Source organism: Phalacrocorax carbo, chromosome 27 (assembly GCF_963921805.1).
Source record: "Phalacrocorax carbo chromosome 27, bPhaCar2.1, whole genome shotgun sequence".
Taxonomy (NCBI): Eukaryota; Metazoa; Chordata; class Aves; order Suliformes; family Phalacrocoracidae; genus Phalacrocorax; species Phalacrocorax carbo.
Genome location: NC_087539.1, coordinates 895537 through 911472, shown reverse-complemented (window position 1 = coordinate 911472; position 15936 = coordinate 895537). Strand labels below are relative to the sequence as shown.

The 15936-nt window shown below is 70.9% G+C and overlaps 2 protein-coding genes across 2 annotated transcripts; one reads left to right on the top strand and one right to left on the bottom strand.

Annotated features, from left to right (window-relative positions):
- Positions 1-747: 747 nt before the first annotated feature.
- On the top strand, positions 748-4644 carry PRPH (peripherin). Its single transcript, XM_064474186.1, has 9 exons — positions 748-1112; positions 2151-2211; positions 2455-2550; positions 2633-2794; positions 2867-2992; positions 3078-3298; positions 3717-3766; positions 3905-3981; positions 4057-4644. Exons 1-9 carry the CDS (start codon positions 748-750, stop codon positions 4102-4104), a joined length of 1206 nt encoding a protein of 401 aa, XP_064330256.1. The 3' UTR covers positions 4105-4644.
- Positions 4645-6672: 2028 nt separating this feature from the next.
- C1QL4 (complement C1q like 4) lies at positions 6673-9877 on the bottom strand. Its single transcript, XM_064474296.1, has 3 exons — positions 9810-9877; positions 8402-9470; positions 6673-7149 (listed from the first exon to the last, which is right to left on the bottom strand). The coding sequence occupies exons 2-3, from the start codon at positions 8921-8923 to the stop codon at positions 6970-6972; spliced, it is 702 nt and encodes a 233-aa protein (XP_064330366.1). The 5' UTR covers positions 8924-9470; positions 9810-9877; the 3' UTR covers positions 6673-6969.
- Positions 9878-15936: the final 6059 nt, after the last annotated feature.

Genomic DNA, 15936 nt, shown 5'->3' with positions numbered 1-15936 from the left:
GGTCCCCCAGACACTCTCCTGCATCCTGGCAGGGGGAGATGCAGCCCTGCAAGTGCTGCCCAGCCCCTCTCCCCCCGCCCAGGTGGGGGTCTGTGTCCCCCGGGCACCCCCGGCCCCTCTCCCCACCACCCCTGGTGCTGCCTGCACCCCGAGAGGGGACCCGACAGCCCCCTACCCCGCATCCCGAGTGGCGTCCCCGGCCACTCCCGAGGGGGGAATGCCTGCAGCCCCCTGTCCCGCAGCCCCCGCCCCGCATCCCGAGTGGCGTCCCCGGCCACTCCCGAGGGGGGAATGCCTGCAGCCCCCTGTCCCGCAGCCCCCGCCCCGCATCCCGAGTGGCGTCCCCGGCCACTCCCGAGGGGGGAATGCCTGCAGCCCCCTGTCCCGCAGCCCCCGCCCCGCATCCCAAGTGGCGTCCCCGGCCACTCCCGAGGGGGGAATGCCTGCAGCCCCCTGTCCCGCAGCCCCCGCCCCGCATCCCAAGTGGCGTCCCCGGCCACTCCCGAGGGGGGAATGCCTGCAGCCCCCGCCCCGCAGTCCCCTGTCCCGCAGCCTGAGTGGGAGTCCCCGGCCACTCCGGGCCCCTCTCCCCGCCCCCGAAGGGACACCCGCAGTCCCCGGTCCTTCCCCCCGCCGGCCGGGAGACCCCTCCCCTCGAGCCCGCACCCCCGGGTCCCCACTGTGGGGCGGAGCCGCTGCCCGCTATAAACAGCCGGTACCGGCAGCCGCCGCCCTCCCGGTACCGCCATGAGCCGCGGCGGTCGCGCCCCCAACCTGCGCCGCGCCCTCGGGGCGCCGCCGCCCCTCACCGCGGCTCCGGGGCGGCTGGCGGCGGCGGCGGCGGCGCGGAGCGCGGAGCGGGAGGAGCTGGCGGCGCTGAACGATCGCTTCGCCGCTTTCCTAGAGCGGGTGCGGGCGCTGGAGCGGCAGAACGGGGCCCTGCGAGCCGCCCTGGGCCGCGCCGCCGCCGCCACCGCGCCCCGCACCGCCGGGCTGGTGCAGGGCGAGCTGCGGGGGCTGCGGGAGCGGCTGCAGCGCCTCGGCCGCGACCGCGACCGGCTCCAGGCCGAGCGAGACGGGCTGGCCACCGACCTGGCGGCCCTGCAGCAGCGGTGGGTGGGCGGCGGGGACGGGGGACGCACCGGGATGGGCGCCTGGGGGCTGCACCGGGATGAGGGACGCACCGGGACGGGGACTCGGGGGACGCACCGGGATGAGGCTCCGAGGAGGCACCGGGATGAGGGACGCGCCGGGATGAGGGATGCACCGGGGTGGGGCCCGGGGGACGCACCGGGGTGACACCCCGAGGATGCAGCGGGATGAAGGATACACCGGGGTGGGGCCCGGGGGACGCACCGGGATGAGGCTCCGAGGAGACACCGGGGTGAGGGACGCACCGGGATGAGGATGGGGGAGGTACCAGGGGATGTGAGGGTGACTGGAACCGGGAGATGCACCGGGAAACGCTGGGGTGTTGGAGACTGGGGGATGCACCGGGGATGTTGGGGTGGGGCCCGGGGGGTGCACCGGGAAGGGACCGGCCGCAGGTCGGGGAGGGAACTGTGGGGGGTGCCCCGGGTGTACTGGGAGGGGGGGGGATGCACCCAGTCCACGCTGGAGATGCACTGGGGGCACTGGGAGGGGCGGGGCGCTGGGGAGGGACCCAGGGTGGGGACTGGGAGAGCAGGGCTCTGCGGAAGGGAGGGGCACTGGGAGGGGCATGGCGGGGTGGGGGCACTGGGCGTGGACTGGGACGAGCTCTTGGGGGGAGATGGTGCGAGGCAGGGATGGACCCCCGGGAAGGAGCGTGTCCCAGTGAGGGGCCCGGGGGGGGGGCTGCACTGGGGTCACAGCCCTGCAGCCCCGGGGTGGTGTGACAGGGCCCGGGGTGATCCCCAGAATCTGGGGGTCCTGTGGGTGGAGCTGGTCCTGCCCTGGCTGTGCAGGGACAGGGACACCCCAGGGCTGCCCCTTCCCACGGCTGAGGGCGGTGGCTCAGACTTGGGGGTCTCATCTTCCTCCTCCTCCATCCCCGCATGCCTGCAACGTGTCAGGGACTGCGGCAGGGTGGGGGGCCCCAGGCAGCAGGAGGCATGAGGTGGGGGGCTGCACCCCACCCCCAGCCTTCTTTTCACCCCTATTCTCCCCAGGCTGGAGAACGAGACGCAGAAGCGGGAGGATGCGGAGAAAAGCCTGGTGCTGTTCCGCAAGGTGGGGGGGCTGGGGGGCCCGTCCCCCCCATGCAGTGCCCATTCCCTGTGTCCCTCTGCCCGTGCAGCACACACCGGTGATGCCACTGCCCTACACACGGCCTGACACGGCTGCTCATGTGTGCAAAGGCCCCAGCGGTGCCCCGTGCACCATGTGCTCCCCATCCTGCACCTCCCAGGGCGGTTCTGGGGGGGTCTGTCCCCTCTGTGCTGCCCCACAGCTCAGCCTGGCCTCTCCCCACAGGATGTGGATGATGCCACGCTGTCCCGCCTGGAGCTGGAGCGCAAGGTTGAGCTGCTGATGGATGAGATTGGCTTCCTCAAGAAGCTGCATGAGGAGGTGGGGGGCCTGGGTGGGGCTGGGGCGGGGGGAGTGGGTCAGGTCCGTGTGCCATGGTGTGACGGCCCACATCCCCACGCAGGAGCTGCGGGACCTGGAGGTGAGTGCCCCCAGCCCGGCGGTGCCGGCAGAGGTGGAGGTCTGCAAGCCGGAGCTGACGGCCGCGCTGCGGGAGATCCGCACCCAGTACGAGAGCATTGCCGTGAAGAACCTGCAGGAAGCTGAGGAGTGGTACAAGTCAAAGGTACCCGGGGCTGGGGGGACCGGCGGGGGGGCTGGAGCACCCTGGCAGCCCTGACTCCTCTGGCCCCCGCAGTTTGCCGACCTCTCAGACGCAGCCAACCGCAACCACGAGGCGCTGCGGCTGGCCAAGCAGGAGATGAATGAGTCCCGGCGGCAGATCCAGAGCCTCACCTGTGAGGTGGACGGGCTGAAGGGCATGGTGAGAGCCGGGGTGGGGGGGTCCAGGGGCGGCACAGGCACCAGGCCCCCGCCCCGGCCCCACATGGGTCCTTCTGCCCCTGCAGAATGAGGCGCTGCAGCGGCAGATGCGGGAGATGGAGGATGAGTTTGGCGAGGAGATCGGGAACTACCAGGACGTGGTGGGGCGGCTGGAGCAGGAGATCCAGCAGATGAAGGAAGAAATGGCGCGGCACCTGCGCGAGTACCAGGACCTGCTTAACGTCAAGATGGCCCTGGACATTGAGATCGCCACATACCGCAAGCTGCTGGAGGGCGAGGAAAGCCGGTGAGGCTGCTCTGCCTCGCGAGGGGAGGCTGGCACACGCAGCCTCACGTCCCCATCGCTGCTGAGGTGCCGAGTCCAGCCGGGGGAGAGGGTCCCTGCCGTTGGGTCATCTCGGCTGTTACGGGATTTTCTTGCACGGGGGCAGCTCTGGGCACTGATTCTGCAGGCAAACAAAGAGTTCCCACGGGAGCTTCTTGCTGCCGAGATAAGGGCAAGGCCGGGGAAGGCACGATAGCGGGGGAGCAGCTGCCGGCTCCTCTGGCCACCTGCCTGGCAGCCCACGGGCACAGCCCACCACCGGCTTGGCACAGCCCGGCACTGGTTAACTGTGGTGTGGGTCAATAGTGTGGAAGGGTCAGGGTCACCAGCGATGCCCGGAAGCCCCAGACCCCCCCTCACTCCCCTCTCCCCCCACCAGGATCACCGTCCCCCTGCCCCCCGCCACCTCCTTCAGCATGAGAAGTTCAGGTGAGGAGGGGACCGGGGGTTGGGGCAGACACCCCACAGGGGTGCAGGTGGGTCCCTGTGCTCCTGCCCGGGGAGGCCTCACGCCCACCGTACCCCGGGGGAGCAGAGTGGGCGCCTGATGGCCTCTCTGTGCCCCAGTGCTGGAGCCGCAGCCTGCGGAGAGCCCTGCACGGAGGATGGTGCTCATCAAAACCATCGAGACGCGGGACGGGCAGGTGAGGACTGGGGGGGCCCTGCCTGGGGGGGGCCGACCCCACCATGGGGCTGACCCCCACCTTCTCCCCCTGCAGCAGGTGGTGACAGAGTCGCACAAGGAGCGAGCGGAGCCAGGGAAGTGATGGAGGGGACCTGCCACACGGGCTCCCCCAGTCCTGCACCGCCCAACCTGGCGGGGTGGCAGCTGGTGGGGGGGGCTTCACCGGACCCCGCTGTGCCTTGTGTGGGCCGGGGAGCAGAGTGTGGGGCCAGCTGCCCCCCATCCCTGCTGCCAGCACCGAGGGTCGATGCTGCGGCACATCCCTGGGCCTTGCGTATCCCCCCCCCCCCATTATTTATTGCTATTTATCGCCTCTTTGTTTTTCTCCCTACCACAACCTCAGTTGTATTTAACATTTATCCAATGTCTCCCACACTCCCCCGGCTCTGGGGCTGAGGGGGTCCCTGCTCCCCTCCTGCTGATGGAGGTGGCACTGGCTGCCCCTGGGTTTTGGGGTCCAGGGGTCCCCAGGCACTGTCCCCCCCCTCCCCCCCCGCTGCCTCTGCCTTGGCCCGGGCTCCCCCGGGCCCTCGGGGTGTGCTGCGGTGCAGGGCCTGGTCGGGGGGGGGGGCTCTGGGGGTGCCCCCCGGTATCCCCATCCTGCTTGAGCGGCAAATAAAGGCTGTGGCGAGGACGGGGCCGGGTCACTCGTGTCGGCCGTGGACAGGGGGAGCTGGGGGGGCGCCCCGTGCTGAACGAAGCCAGCCGGGTGGCGAAGGGCCTGGGGGGGGAGCCAGCCCGGGGGCCGCACCGTGTCCCGGGGGGGGGGGCGGCGGGGCGCAGGACCCCCGGTGCGGAACCGCCGCTATCCCACAATCCCCCTTCGTGCCGCTCTACCGTACCCGTCCTCTCTATGGTCACCCCTTTCCCTTCTCCAGCCTATCGCTGACAGGCCGAGCCCTTGGAACGGCGTTGAACCAATCCCAGCCGGGCTCCTGCCGCTGCCGCCGCCGCTCATTGGCCGGCGCCGGGCCGCGGGGCGGGCCATCGGCCATGGCGGTGCTTTGTAAACCGGCGGCCACGCCGCAGCCATGGGGCTGTTGGGGTTCGGCTCCTGCCGCCGGTGCCGGGACGCAGCTGCGCTCCCTCCGTGCCCGGGGGAGCGGGGCCGTGCCTCCTGGCGCCCCCCCCCCCCCCCCCCCGATGCAGCACTCTGGGTACCGGTGTGCCCCCTTCCCCCCACGGCTGCCTCCCTGCAGCGGGGGGGGCGGTCCGTGCCGGTGCTCGGGGCTGCCATTCGCCCCTCTCCGCCGGCACCGAGACCTCCGGGGCTACCGGCACTTCCAACGCCGGCTTGGCCGCCGTCCTCGTCACGCAGACGGCCCTTTGTACCGGGGTGGGGGGCGCCGCCTGGGTGCCCTCCCTGGCTCTGACACCCTCCCAGCCCCACTCTCGTCCCCGCAGCGTGTCGGGGGGCCTAGCGAGTCCTCCGAGACCCTCCCGCCTGCCTCTCCCCCGCGGTCGTGGGGGGGAGACAGCCTGGGGGGGCCCAGGCTCAGCCCCCCGCAGCCAGTGGTGGTGTCACCTGCAGCAGGATCGACCCCGTCCCTCCGGCCTGGCCCCGGAGCCCGCTGGCACCGCGGTACAGCCATGCGCTGGGGGATGCGGAGCCCTTCCGCGCCCCCTGACCCCCCCAAGGGCTCAGGGGAATGGGGGGCCCCCGCCTGCCTGGACTGGGGGGGCTTCTGCAAGGAGGGGTTGTGGTGCAGCTCTTGGGGGGACAAAGACCAGAGGGACTCCGAGGTGGTGGTGATGGTGGCATCGGCCTTTTCCCAGTGCCTCCCCAGGCTCAGGTGGGGCGGTGCTGGGGCTGGGGAGGCATCAAAATGGGGGGTCCTGGGAGTGGGGTGGGGAGGGACATTTGGGGGGCAGGGAGGTGCCTGGGGAGATGGGAGGCACCCTGGGAGTTGAAACTGGGGGCAACATATATGACCGTGCAGGTCAGGGAGTTTGGGGGACCCTGGGGGGGTGGGGAGCACCCTGGGGAGGAGGGATTCACCCCCCACCCGCAGCCATCCCCGGGGACAGCCAGGACCCTGCCCCGCGGGGGGACCGGGATGGGACGATGGGGACGCACCCACGGACGCTGCGCTGATAATGAAGAGTTCGTCCTGTGTCCCGTTATAGGGTCTCCGGGAGCCGTGGGCCTTGGGGGGGCCGAGCCCCCACCCCTGCCAGCCCTTCCCGGGGGTCCCTAGGCCGCCGGGCCCCGCTCTGTGCCCAGCCGGTGGGAGCCGTGTCCTCCCTGCCGCTGGCCACGCGATGGCAGCACCGGCCCACGGCCACGCGGGGACGGGGGGACCCGGCGCCCTGAGGCTCCGCTCCCCCCCCCCACGGGGACCCCGAGCACCCCCGCGGCAGGTGGTGTCCCCAGCGTGTCCCCTGGCGGGGGTTGCCCGTGTCCCCCGTGCGTGGCGGGGGGGCGCATCGCTCTCCCTGTCCCCCGTGGCAGCCGACACGGTGGAAGGTGACAAGAAGGGTCCCCACCAGTGGCCCGGAGCTCATCCCGCTCTGGGTACAGGCAGGGCCAGCACCAAGGGGCGATGGCAGCCCAGACCCTCCCCTGGGTGTGCCCCTTTCTCTGGTCCCCAGGGGTCCCCCCTGTCCCCCCCCGGGAGGCGAAGACAGCAGCTGGATGTCCAAACCCAGAGTTTTTTATTGGGGGGAACACGGAACCCAACAATCAGCCGTGGGAACTGGGGGTGCCCGTGGATGGGGACAGCACTGGGACACCCCAATGCCCTTGGGGGTGCTGGCATGCGGGGAGAGGGGGGCACTGATGGGGGTGTGGAGGAGCCAAGAGGTGTGTGTGCATAGGGCAGCGTGTGGCAGGGGCGGGGGGCACGTGTGTCCTCAGGGGTGTCTCATCACTCCCAGAGCTCTTGTGGGGGACGGTCACACCAGCAGGAGCCCGGACCCTCCCTGTCCCTGTGCCGGGGTGGGGGGCTCAGTCGGGGTAGATGATGAAGCCGGAGAAGGTGCTGTACTTGTTGGTGTTGCCGCCGTGCACTTTGCCGCCGTCCAGCTTGACGAAGACCTCGTCGCCCACGTCCAGGTGCAGGATGACGCTGTTGCTGGCGTAGTCGTAGTTCTGGTCGGCGTCCTGCGCGATGGCGCTGGCCCGCACCTGGGGGGGCACGGCCGTCAGGGACCCCCCCCAGCACACTGTCTCTGGGGCAAGCCAGGGTGTGGGGCTGGGAATGGAGGGGGCTGAGCTGCTCTGGACCCCCCAACCTGCTCAGCCCCTCTGTCTGTCTGTCCATCACCGCTCAAGGTCACGCCGCCCATCTGCGGCAGAACCGGGTGAGGGAGCCAGCATCCATCCCCCCACCCCCCCCGCTCCCTAATTGTTGCCGGTCAGCAGTGGTGACAGGGGGGACAGGGACAGAGCCACCCCCATGCCCTGGGGTCCCCCAGGACAGGGCCACGCCCCCACACCCGCAGCAGGCTGTCAGAGCTGGGTGTCACCGTCGGTGCTCGGTCCCGAGGACCTGCTGGTGACCGGATCTGGAGAGGCCCAGCACCCGGGACCCCCCTGCCCCATGCTGCTGCTCTGCCCAGGGACTGGGGGTGCCCTGGGGGGGACAGCGGAGCCGGTATTGACCCTGCCAGATCGATCCTCGTTTTTCCCATAATAAATGGGAAGCATCCGGGGCGAGGCGGTGCAGGAGCTGCCGGCCGGACTGCGCCTCCGCGAACAAAGGGACTGGCTGGGGAGGCACAGCCTGTCCCCCCCCAGTGCTGGTGGCCAGCCCAGCTGGCCCCACCAGACCCCACTCCCCGCCAGCTCCGAGCCTGGCGCTCCCAGGGGAGTGTGTCCCCCCCGGCCCTGCGGCAGGAGCCCCGCAGATGGGGGTTTTGTGTCCCCAAGGCTGAGGCGATGGCGGGTGGTGGGGATGGGTGTGGGGTGGCTCCCCCAGTCACCCCCTCCGTGGTCCCAGAGGGGGAACCGGGTGGGCGGAGAGGGGATGGGGGTACTGGGGTGGGAGGAGCAGGGTTGGGGGGAAATGGGATGGAGAGAAGAGGGTGGGAATTGGGGCAGGGGAATTGGGTGGGGGAAACAGAACATGGGGACTGGGGTGGGGGGAATTGGGGATGGGGGATCAGGAATGGGAGGAACTGAGATTAAGGGAAACGAGAATGGGAAAACTGGGATGGGAGGAAACAAGATGGGAAAATGAAGACAGGGGAAGCAGGATGGGAAAACTGGGATGGGGGGAGCTGGGATGGGGGACCCAGGTGGAGATGCACAGAGAAACGGGGGCGGAGGAGCCGGGCTGGAACAGGGCGAGGGATGGGCTTTGGGGAGCAGGGTGGGGGTACCAGGGATACTGGGGAGGAACCGTCACGGGGGTGCCAGTGGCGGTGCCGGCCTGTACCTGCCCGTTCTTCATGAGGTCGGCCCACATGCTGGTGCCATCGCCGCCGCGCATGAGGACGTGGTAGGTGAAGAAGTAGATGCCGGGCAGGGGGCAGGTGAACTTCCCACTTGAGGGCTCGTAGTAGTTGCCCACGTTGGTGACCACGTCGTCGAAGCGCAGCACCTCATAGCCCTCGTGGGGCTTCCGCAGCCCCGCATAGAAGGCGATCTTGGGGCTGTAGAAGGAGGGGATGTACCCCCCGGGACCCGGACCTGGTGGCCCCGGTGGCCCCGGCCGGCCTGGCTCACCCGGCGGCCCCCGCGGTCCCGGCGGTCCAGGGGGACCCCGCACGCCGGTGCGGCCCTTGCGCCCCGGCTCGCCCTTGGCGCCGGGCAGGAAGGGCGGCGGGGAGGCGGCGGGCAGCTCGGGGCCGGGGTAGGGGTCGCAAACCATGCGGCAGCTGCCCAGCATCTCGTAGTGCGCGGCCGCCTTGGAGCTGTGCACCAGCAGCGGGATGGCCACCAGCAGCACCAGCACCATGGCCACGCCGACGGCCGCCCCGGCCACCCGCTTCCTGCGGCTCAGCCGGGAGGCGGCCAGCGCCAGCAGGTCCTCCTCGCCCTTGGGCGCGATGGTGGTGCCGGGGGGGCGGACGGCACCCAGCCGCCCACTGAGCCTCACGCCCCGGCGGGGACCGGGCTGGGAGGGGTGGCGGGAGTGGGGATGGGGACGGGGATGAGGATGGGGACAGGGACAGGGACGGTCACAGCGGCAGGGCGGGGGCTGGAGCCGGCAGCAGGGCTGGCAGTGGGGACGGGAGCGGGGCTGGGGGACGGGGATGGTCACCGCAGCAGGGCTGGGGCCGAGGGTGGGACCGGGAGCGGGGCCGGAGCCGGGAGCACTTGCGCTGGTGAAGGGGACGAGACCGGAGCCGATGATGGAACCGGGAGCGGAGCCGGGACCCGAGACGGCGACGGAACCGGGGCCAGAGTCGAGACCGGAGCTCCTGCAGCAGCCAGGACCGGAGCCGGTGTTGGAGTCAGGACCGGAGCCGATGATGCAACCAGGACCGGAGCCGGTGTTGGAGCTGGTGATGTAACCGGAGCCGGGATGGAGCCGGGACCGGAGCCGGGATGGAGCCGCGGCGGAGCCGGGGCCGGAGCCGCGATGGAGCCGCCGCGACGCGCGGGGCAACTTCTCGCCAAGTTGCCCGGGAGCGGCCCCCCCTCCCCCGGGAGCGGCCCCGCCGCTGCCCCACGCCGCGCTCTCCCCGGTGCGCACCGGCGGGGACACGGGGACGAGCAGCGCGGTTCTCCCGGAGCCGCCCCCGCTTCCCGCTCGGGGTCCCCGGGGACGCGGGGCCCCGGGCCTGCCGCGGACCCCCCCGCCCCTCTCCACCCCACCCCCCGCCGGTGCCCGCCGGTACCTGCCGCCCGTGGCGCCGGGATCCACGTGCCGGGGCCGCCGCCCGCGCCGCGCCGCGCCCGCAGCCCCGCTCCGCCCGCCCCGTTCGACGGCACCGGGCACGGCGGGGGCGGGGGGGTGGGCTGGGGGGGGGAGGGACGGGAGCGCGGGGGGTGCCCGGGGGGGGGAGGGCGTGCAGGGTTGTGATGGGTGCACGGGGGGGGGCCCACGGGGGGGGAAACGCGAGTGTGCAATGGGGGGGGGGTGTGTGCCCGTGCGTGTGCACAGATCTGTGTGTGTGAGCGGGGGGGTTGCGGGGGGGGCGGGGGGTGCTGGGTGCACAGTTTGGGGGTGCAAAGGGCTGCGCGGGTCTGTGCGGGGAGGTGCATGTGGCTGCGGGGGGGGGGTGAGCGCAGGGCTGGATGTGCATGGGTACGGGGGGGCGCGGGCAGGGGGGCGGGGGGTGCAGAGGACCCCCCCCGCACTGCTCAGCCCCATGCAGGGGCTGGTGGCCACAGGCCCGTTTTGGGGGGCTCCTCTGCAGGGCTCACCCCGAATGCGCGGGTGCTGCCAGGGAGCCCCAGGCCGGGGGGGCTCTGCTGGGGTGCAGGACCCCTTCCCAGCCTGGGGATGGGGACAGAGCCAGCATCCCTGGGGGGGCTCTGGTCTCCCTGCTGCTATCAGGGCACCCATACGGCCAGGGGCTGCTGGGGGGGTCCGGATCGGGCCCCGGTTGCTCCCAGCGCCGCGGCGGAGCTGGTGCTCTGGGAGCTGATTTACTGCTGCTCTTTTCAAATCTTGCCTGAATTTGCTCCGTTATGCAAAATGAAGTCTTGCCCTCTGCGCTCCCGGGAGAGGAGCCGCAGCCCCCGCCGCCCGCAGCCCCCGCCGCCCGCAGCCCCTCTCCCGCAGCTTCCCCACAATTAGGAAAATATCAGGGAAAAGAGGAGAAACCAGGCAAGAGCCACCAGCTGCCCTGGGTGGCCCCCGCTCGGCCCCCGCACCGGCGCTGCCCTGCACCGGGGACACCTCGGGTGCCCCTGCGGGGGGCCGTGGGACCAGGGGGTCCTCCTGCGCGGAGCCACCGGGTGCGGACGGTCCTGGGGGCGGCTTTGCACACGCGTGTCTGGGTGCAGAGGTCCACGCGTGTCCTTGCGGTGTCAGCGGCTGGCCCTCCGTGTTTGTGCGCGCGCGTGGGTGCACGCTGGGGTGTGCGCCTGCGTGTGTATGCGTGTGCGTGTTGTGTGCATGCGTGTGCATGCTGCATGCGTGTGCATATGCATGCCGGGGTGCGGGCAGGGGAGATGCTCCCACCGTAGCGACCGTGTGTGTAATTTATCCGTATAGTTTTTAAATTTGCAGGCCTGGCCAGCTCCCTCCAAAGGGCGGCGATCAATCAGCCGGGATATTGGATGGATTTATGGGCCCTTTATGCAGGAGGATCAATGCAATCCTGAAAAACCCGGCAATGTTTGTGCAACAAATTACGGCGGTTGGAGCATCTCCCCCGCTCGCCCTGGCGGGGACAGGGTCCAGGTGCCATCGATGCCGCCCGTGCCGCTCCCCGGGGACGCCGGAGTCCCGCCACCGCCACCCCCTCCGCCGGCTGATCCTAATGAGCAGCAACAGCGAATTAATTAGCCAGGCTGCGAGGGGAAGCCCGAGAGCTAATTAGCAGGCACCGAGAGCTGGTGGTGAGCGGGTGCCCAGGCCCTGGCTGTGGGGACGCGAGGGGACGCCGGGGGGTCCCGGCTGCCCCCAGCCCTGCTGGCAGTGGAGCAGGGGTGGGAGCCAAGGCTGCGGGCAAAAACAGCAGCGGCGAGAAAGGTCAGCCCCAGCGAGAGCAGCTGCGGGGAGATGGGAGGGATGGGGGGGTCAGGGCCGGATCCTGCCCTCGGCTCCTGGGCTGGGCCTGGCTCCGGTGCCTGGCTGCTGCAGAGGCGGCTGGGCTTGTGGGGGCTCGGCCCCATCCATGGGGGCTGCGAGGCCAGTGCCAGGGCTGAGCCCCCACACCGGCACCGGGAGGGTGCCAGCGGCCATGGGGGTGACATCCCCGTCCCCTTGTGGCTCCCGGTGCTGAGCCGTGCCTTGGTTTCCCCATCCTGGCGGCTCTCGCTGTCCTCAGGCAGGACCTGGGACGATGCTGCGGGTCACCCCGATGGGGATGGACACATCCCAACCGCAGCGCCAGCGGCTCCGGGGCCAGAGCCGGGAGCTGAGCCTGGTGCAAGCCACGGGGGCTGGAGGCAGCCGGCAGAGCCGCGGTGCCGGGGCGCAGAGCATGAATAAATGCATAACGCCGCGGCCCCACGTCCCCGCCGTCCCCCCTGCGGCAGCCAGCGGGGCCGGCAGTGCCGGCACGGGGAGGGAGGCTTCGGTGTAGCCGTCCGGCAACTCCACGTTCACCATCTGCCTCTGCAGCCCCTGAGGACCCACCGGCTCGTGCAGCGGCGTGTGGCCCCGCAGGGTCGCATCCAGCACCGGCACGGCCCCAGCGCCCGGTCCCTGAGCCCCAGCACTGCCCAGTGCGTGGTGCACGGTGCTGGTGCATGGTCCGTAGCACCTGGTGCATGGCACCCAGTGCCGGTGCACGGTCCCTGGTGCCCGCTGCATGGTCCCCGGCGCTTGGGGGACGTCACCCTTCCTCTCCCCATGGCTTTGCCAAAGGCTTCCCGCCCCGTGGCGGCGGCGTGCCGGGACGGCAGACAGATTGGCATGTCAGCTCTGGCCGCGCAGGCCGGGAGGGAGCCTTGTGCAAATGAATATAGATGGGCTGGAGGCGGCCGGGCGCTGCGCGCTCCATCCAGGGCATGTTTGCAATAAAGCCCCACCACCGGGCCGGCCGAAATTGGATGAAAATTGTCCTTGAACGGCAACAATAAACCAGCAGCGGCGGGGGGGCTGCGAGGCCGGGCTGGGGGTGACGCTCCCGGGGCTGTCCCAGTATGGTGGTGGTGAAGAGCCCGTGGGGACCCTGGTGTGGGGTGTGCCAGCACCGCGGGCCCGCTGCTGCAGCATCGCCCCTGGATGGAGCCCGTGGCACCGCGGGGTCCCGGGGCCGTTCGGGTGCCCCCGTTTGTGGGGTGGCAGAAGCGGCCAAGCGGGCAGAGCATCTCCTGTGCCAGTGGTGGGGTCACTGCCATGTCCCTCCCCGTGGGCTCCAGCCCCAGCCAGGTCACCCCCTGCATCCAGTCCCCAATGTGCCCCCATACCCTGAGATACCCCCAGCCCTCAGCCCGTGCACCCCCTCTGCCCTGGCACCTCCTGGGCACCCCCAGCCCTCCCCTCCTGCCCCCCCGGCTCATTATCATCTGCTGCTAATTGGTGAGGAGGCAGCTGGGAGGGGGCTGGGAGGGCCTGGGGGGTCAGGGGTCCGGAGCCGACTGCCCCTCGGCAGTGGGGGGCTCAGGACATGGTAAGCAGGGGGCTCAGGGGTGGGGACAGGGTCAGGGTGGGGTGTCCCACCCCACCCAGGGACAGCCACGTCGCGCTGGGGCCAAGTAGTACTCAGGGGGGTCACATCTGTGCCCTGAGTCTCCCCCTGGAATGGTGCTGAGCCCCAGCCCCACGGCCGCTCGTGGGGGGCTGCCCCACACAGGGCTGGATCCTGCACCGGGGCTGAGCCCAGCCACGGCCGCCCCCACCCTGCTGCGGCTGCCCCACGGGGGGGGCAAGGCTGTGCCTGGGCCACTGCAGTGATGAGCTGTGGGGTCTCAGCTGTGGGGTGACCAGAGCGGTGGCAGCCCATCACCCGGCGCTGGGGGGGCATCCCTCAGGAAGGGGAGGCCAGGGGATCCCGGGGGGGATTTACTTCCCCTCCCGACTGCACCCCCCCGTGCTGGCGGGGGCTCCGGCGGCGGGGCCGTCCGTCACGGCGTGCCAGCGCCTGCCGAGATGGATGGCTGCGGGCCGGCCCGGATTAATTCTCTGGACAAGTGGCATTTATTACGGATGCAGAGGATGTCGGGCGGAGAAATCCATCCTGGCTGGGCGGCAATTAGATGGGTGGCCGGGGCACGGGGGTCCCGCTCACCCCCCTGCCACCTGCCCGGGCCCCCCCACACGCCAGCACGCTGGGTCTCCCCACCCCACGGGACCCCCCAGCCCCACCGTGGGGTGCTGGGGGCCGGGATTCCCCCCCCTGCAGTGCTGCCCCCCGCGCCGGCGGGGCTGGGGGCTCATTGCAGATTCGCCTCATGCCCACCTGAGCCGGGCGCTGACAAATAGACATTTAAATCAGACAATTAGCTGGCCTCCACCGCTGACATTTTTAATGTATTAATGTGCATCAACAGCTAATACATATAAAATTCCCCTAATAACAGCACTTGGGTACCAGGGCCGCGCCGCAGCCGGCGCTGGCAGTGATGTACGAGTCCGGAGGGACTCCGGCCCCGGCGTTTGCATTAATTACCAGCAAACTGACAAGGCGGCGTGACACGCGGGACGGCGCCGGATGCCTTCAACCAGCCCCACGGCAGGTTTTTCCGAGCTCCGCCGTGTGAGTGTGAGCGCGCGCTTGGCTCGGCCGCGCGAGCACAGGCCGGTGGCACCCACGCGTGTGCGCCCACATGTGTGTGCCCCGTGTCCCGGCGCGTGGGGACGTGGTGCCCGGGCTGCAGCGGGTGGGTGTTGGGGTGGGGGGGTGCTTCGTGTCCTCGCTGGGAGGCGGGGGTGGGGTGCGTCGGGGCATGCATGTGCATCGGGACACGCGTGTGCATCATGGCACATGCGTGCGTGGGGACATGCGTGTGTCCCCAGTGCTTGTGCATGGCCCCACACAGGGACCAGAGGGGACAGCTCGTGGCTGGGGACCCTCTGACCCCGCTGCCTGCACGGAGGGGCGGGCGGGAGGCGGCCCCAGCCGTGGTCCCCGCGTGCCCCCGGCCGTGGTCCCCGCGCGCCCGGGCGGTGACAGATGCTTCAATTCGCAGGAAGGCTCCAAAAATCGATGCCTTAAACGCTGGTGGCCGGGGCTGATCAATGGCACCAATTACGCCCACAAACAGGCGCTCGTGGGGCGCTGGGGGAGCCCCCCTCCCCGGGCTGGGGCACCCTGAGATGCCCCAGGGGCTCCTCTGCAGCCCCCCGGCTCCGTGTGTCCAGGGGCACCTGGGGAAACTGAGGCTGCTGTGGGGGGCTCTGCCCCCCCCGCCCCATCGACCGCCAGCCCTGCTCACCAAAGGCAAATTTGACATTTTTAAATCCAGATACTTAAAGGAATCGATCGGGATGCGAGACCCCTCGTCCCCCCCCTCGCATCGATGCTGCACCAAAATGGGGGGGCCCGACACTGCAGCCCCCACCAGCCTGGGGGTCGTGGGGGCTCCGGTGAGGGGTCCGGCACCCACCCAAGCCAGGGTGCCCCCCCCCCCCCCGGTCAGGGTGGTGGGGCTGGGCCCCCCCAGCGCGGGGCTCGCGGGCAGCAGAGCGTGGGCCGGGGTCCGCTGGGACCCGCTGTCAGGGAGGCAGCCAGGCGCGGGGTGGGCAGCGCGGGGGGGCCGCTGTCAGCCCGCCCTGACGGGCAGGCGAGCCGGGGGGGCCGCCAGCACCCCTCGCCGGCATCCTGGGGGGTGTCCCCGGGGACCCAGGCATCCTGGCCTCTCAGCCCCCCCCAGAACCAGGGCTTTGTCCCATTGCACCCCCAAACCCTAAGGGAGGGTGGGGGGTTCCCATCCAGACCCAGGGAAGCAGCGAGCAGGGGGTGATGCACCCCCAAAGCCCATCCAGTCGCACCACCTGGGGGGTGCTGAGCTGGCAGGGGGGGTCTGCGGCCCCCCCAGACCCCTCTAACAGGGCTGAGCCCCCGGCACAGGGCAGCTGCGGGGCCGTTAATAATGGATGAGACCAAATTGGCGGCCGGCAGCCGGTTAATCCCTGCAAACACGGCGGCGGCGGCGCGGGCTGAGCAAACAGGAGCTGCAGAGAGTCCCGGGGGGGCCAGGCTGGGGGGTCCCTGCACCGCAGGGGGGTCCCATCCACCAGGCAGCGGGTACCCCAATACCAGGCACCGTGGCGTGCCAGGGACGGCTGCACCCTGGGAGGGGGTACGGGGCTGGGGGTGCCGGTTTCCTCCCCCCAGGTCCCCGCACCGGCGCGGCGATGCCGATGCCGTGCCCTTTGCCCGGCATCGTGCCGGGGCAAAGTCT

What these genes read in the sequence shown, in the direction of transcription:
- C1QL4 (XM_064474296.1), bottom strand. Translation starts at nt 8,923, where the DNA reads ATGGTGCTGGTGCTGCTGGTGGCCATCCCGCTGCTGGTGCACAGCTCC. An exon ending in ACCTCATGAAGAACGGGCAG is followed by an intron (nt 7,150 to 8,401) that starts GTACAGGCCGGC and finishes GTGCCCCCCCAG; the next exon opens with GTGCGGGCCAGCGCCATCGC.
- PRPH (XM_064474186.1), top strand. Translation starts at nt 748, where the DNA reads ATGAGCCGCGGCGGTCGCGCCCCCAACCTGCGCCGCGCCCTCGGGGCG. An exon ending in AGGAGTGGTACAAGTCAAAG is followed by an intron (nt 2,795 to 2,866) that starts GTACCCGGGGCT and finishes TGGCCCCCGCAG; the next exon opens with TTTGCCGACCTCTCAGACGC. An exon ending in CTGGAGGGCGAGGAAAGCCG is followed by an intron (nt 3,299 to 3,716) that starts GTGAGGCTGCTC and finishes TCCCCCCACCAG; the next exon opens with GATCACCGTCCCCCTGCCCC.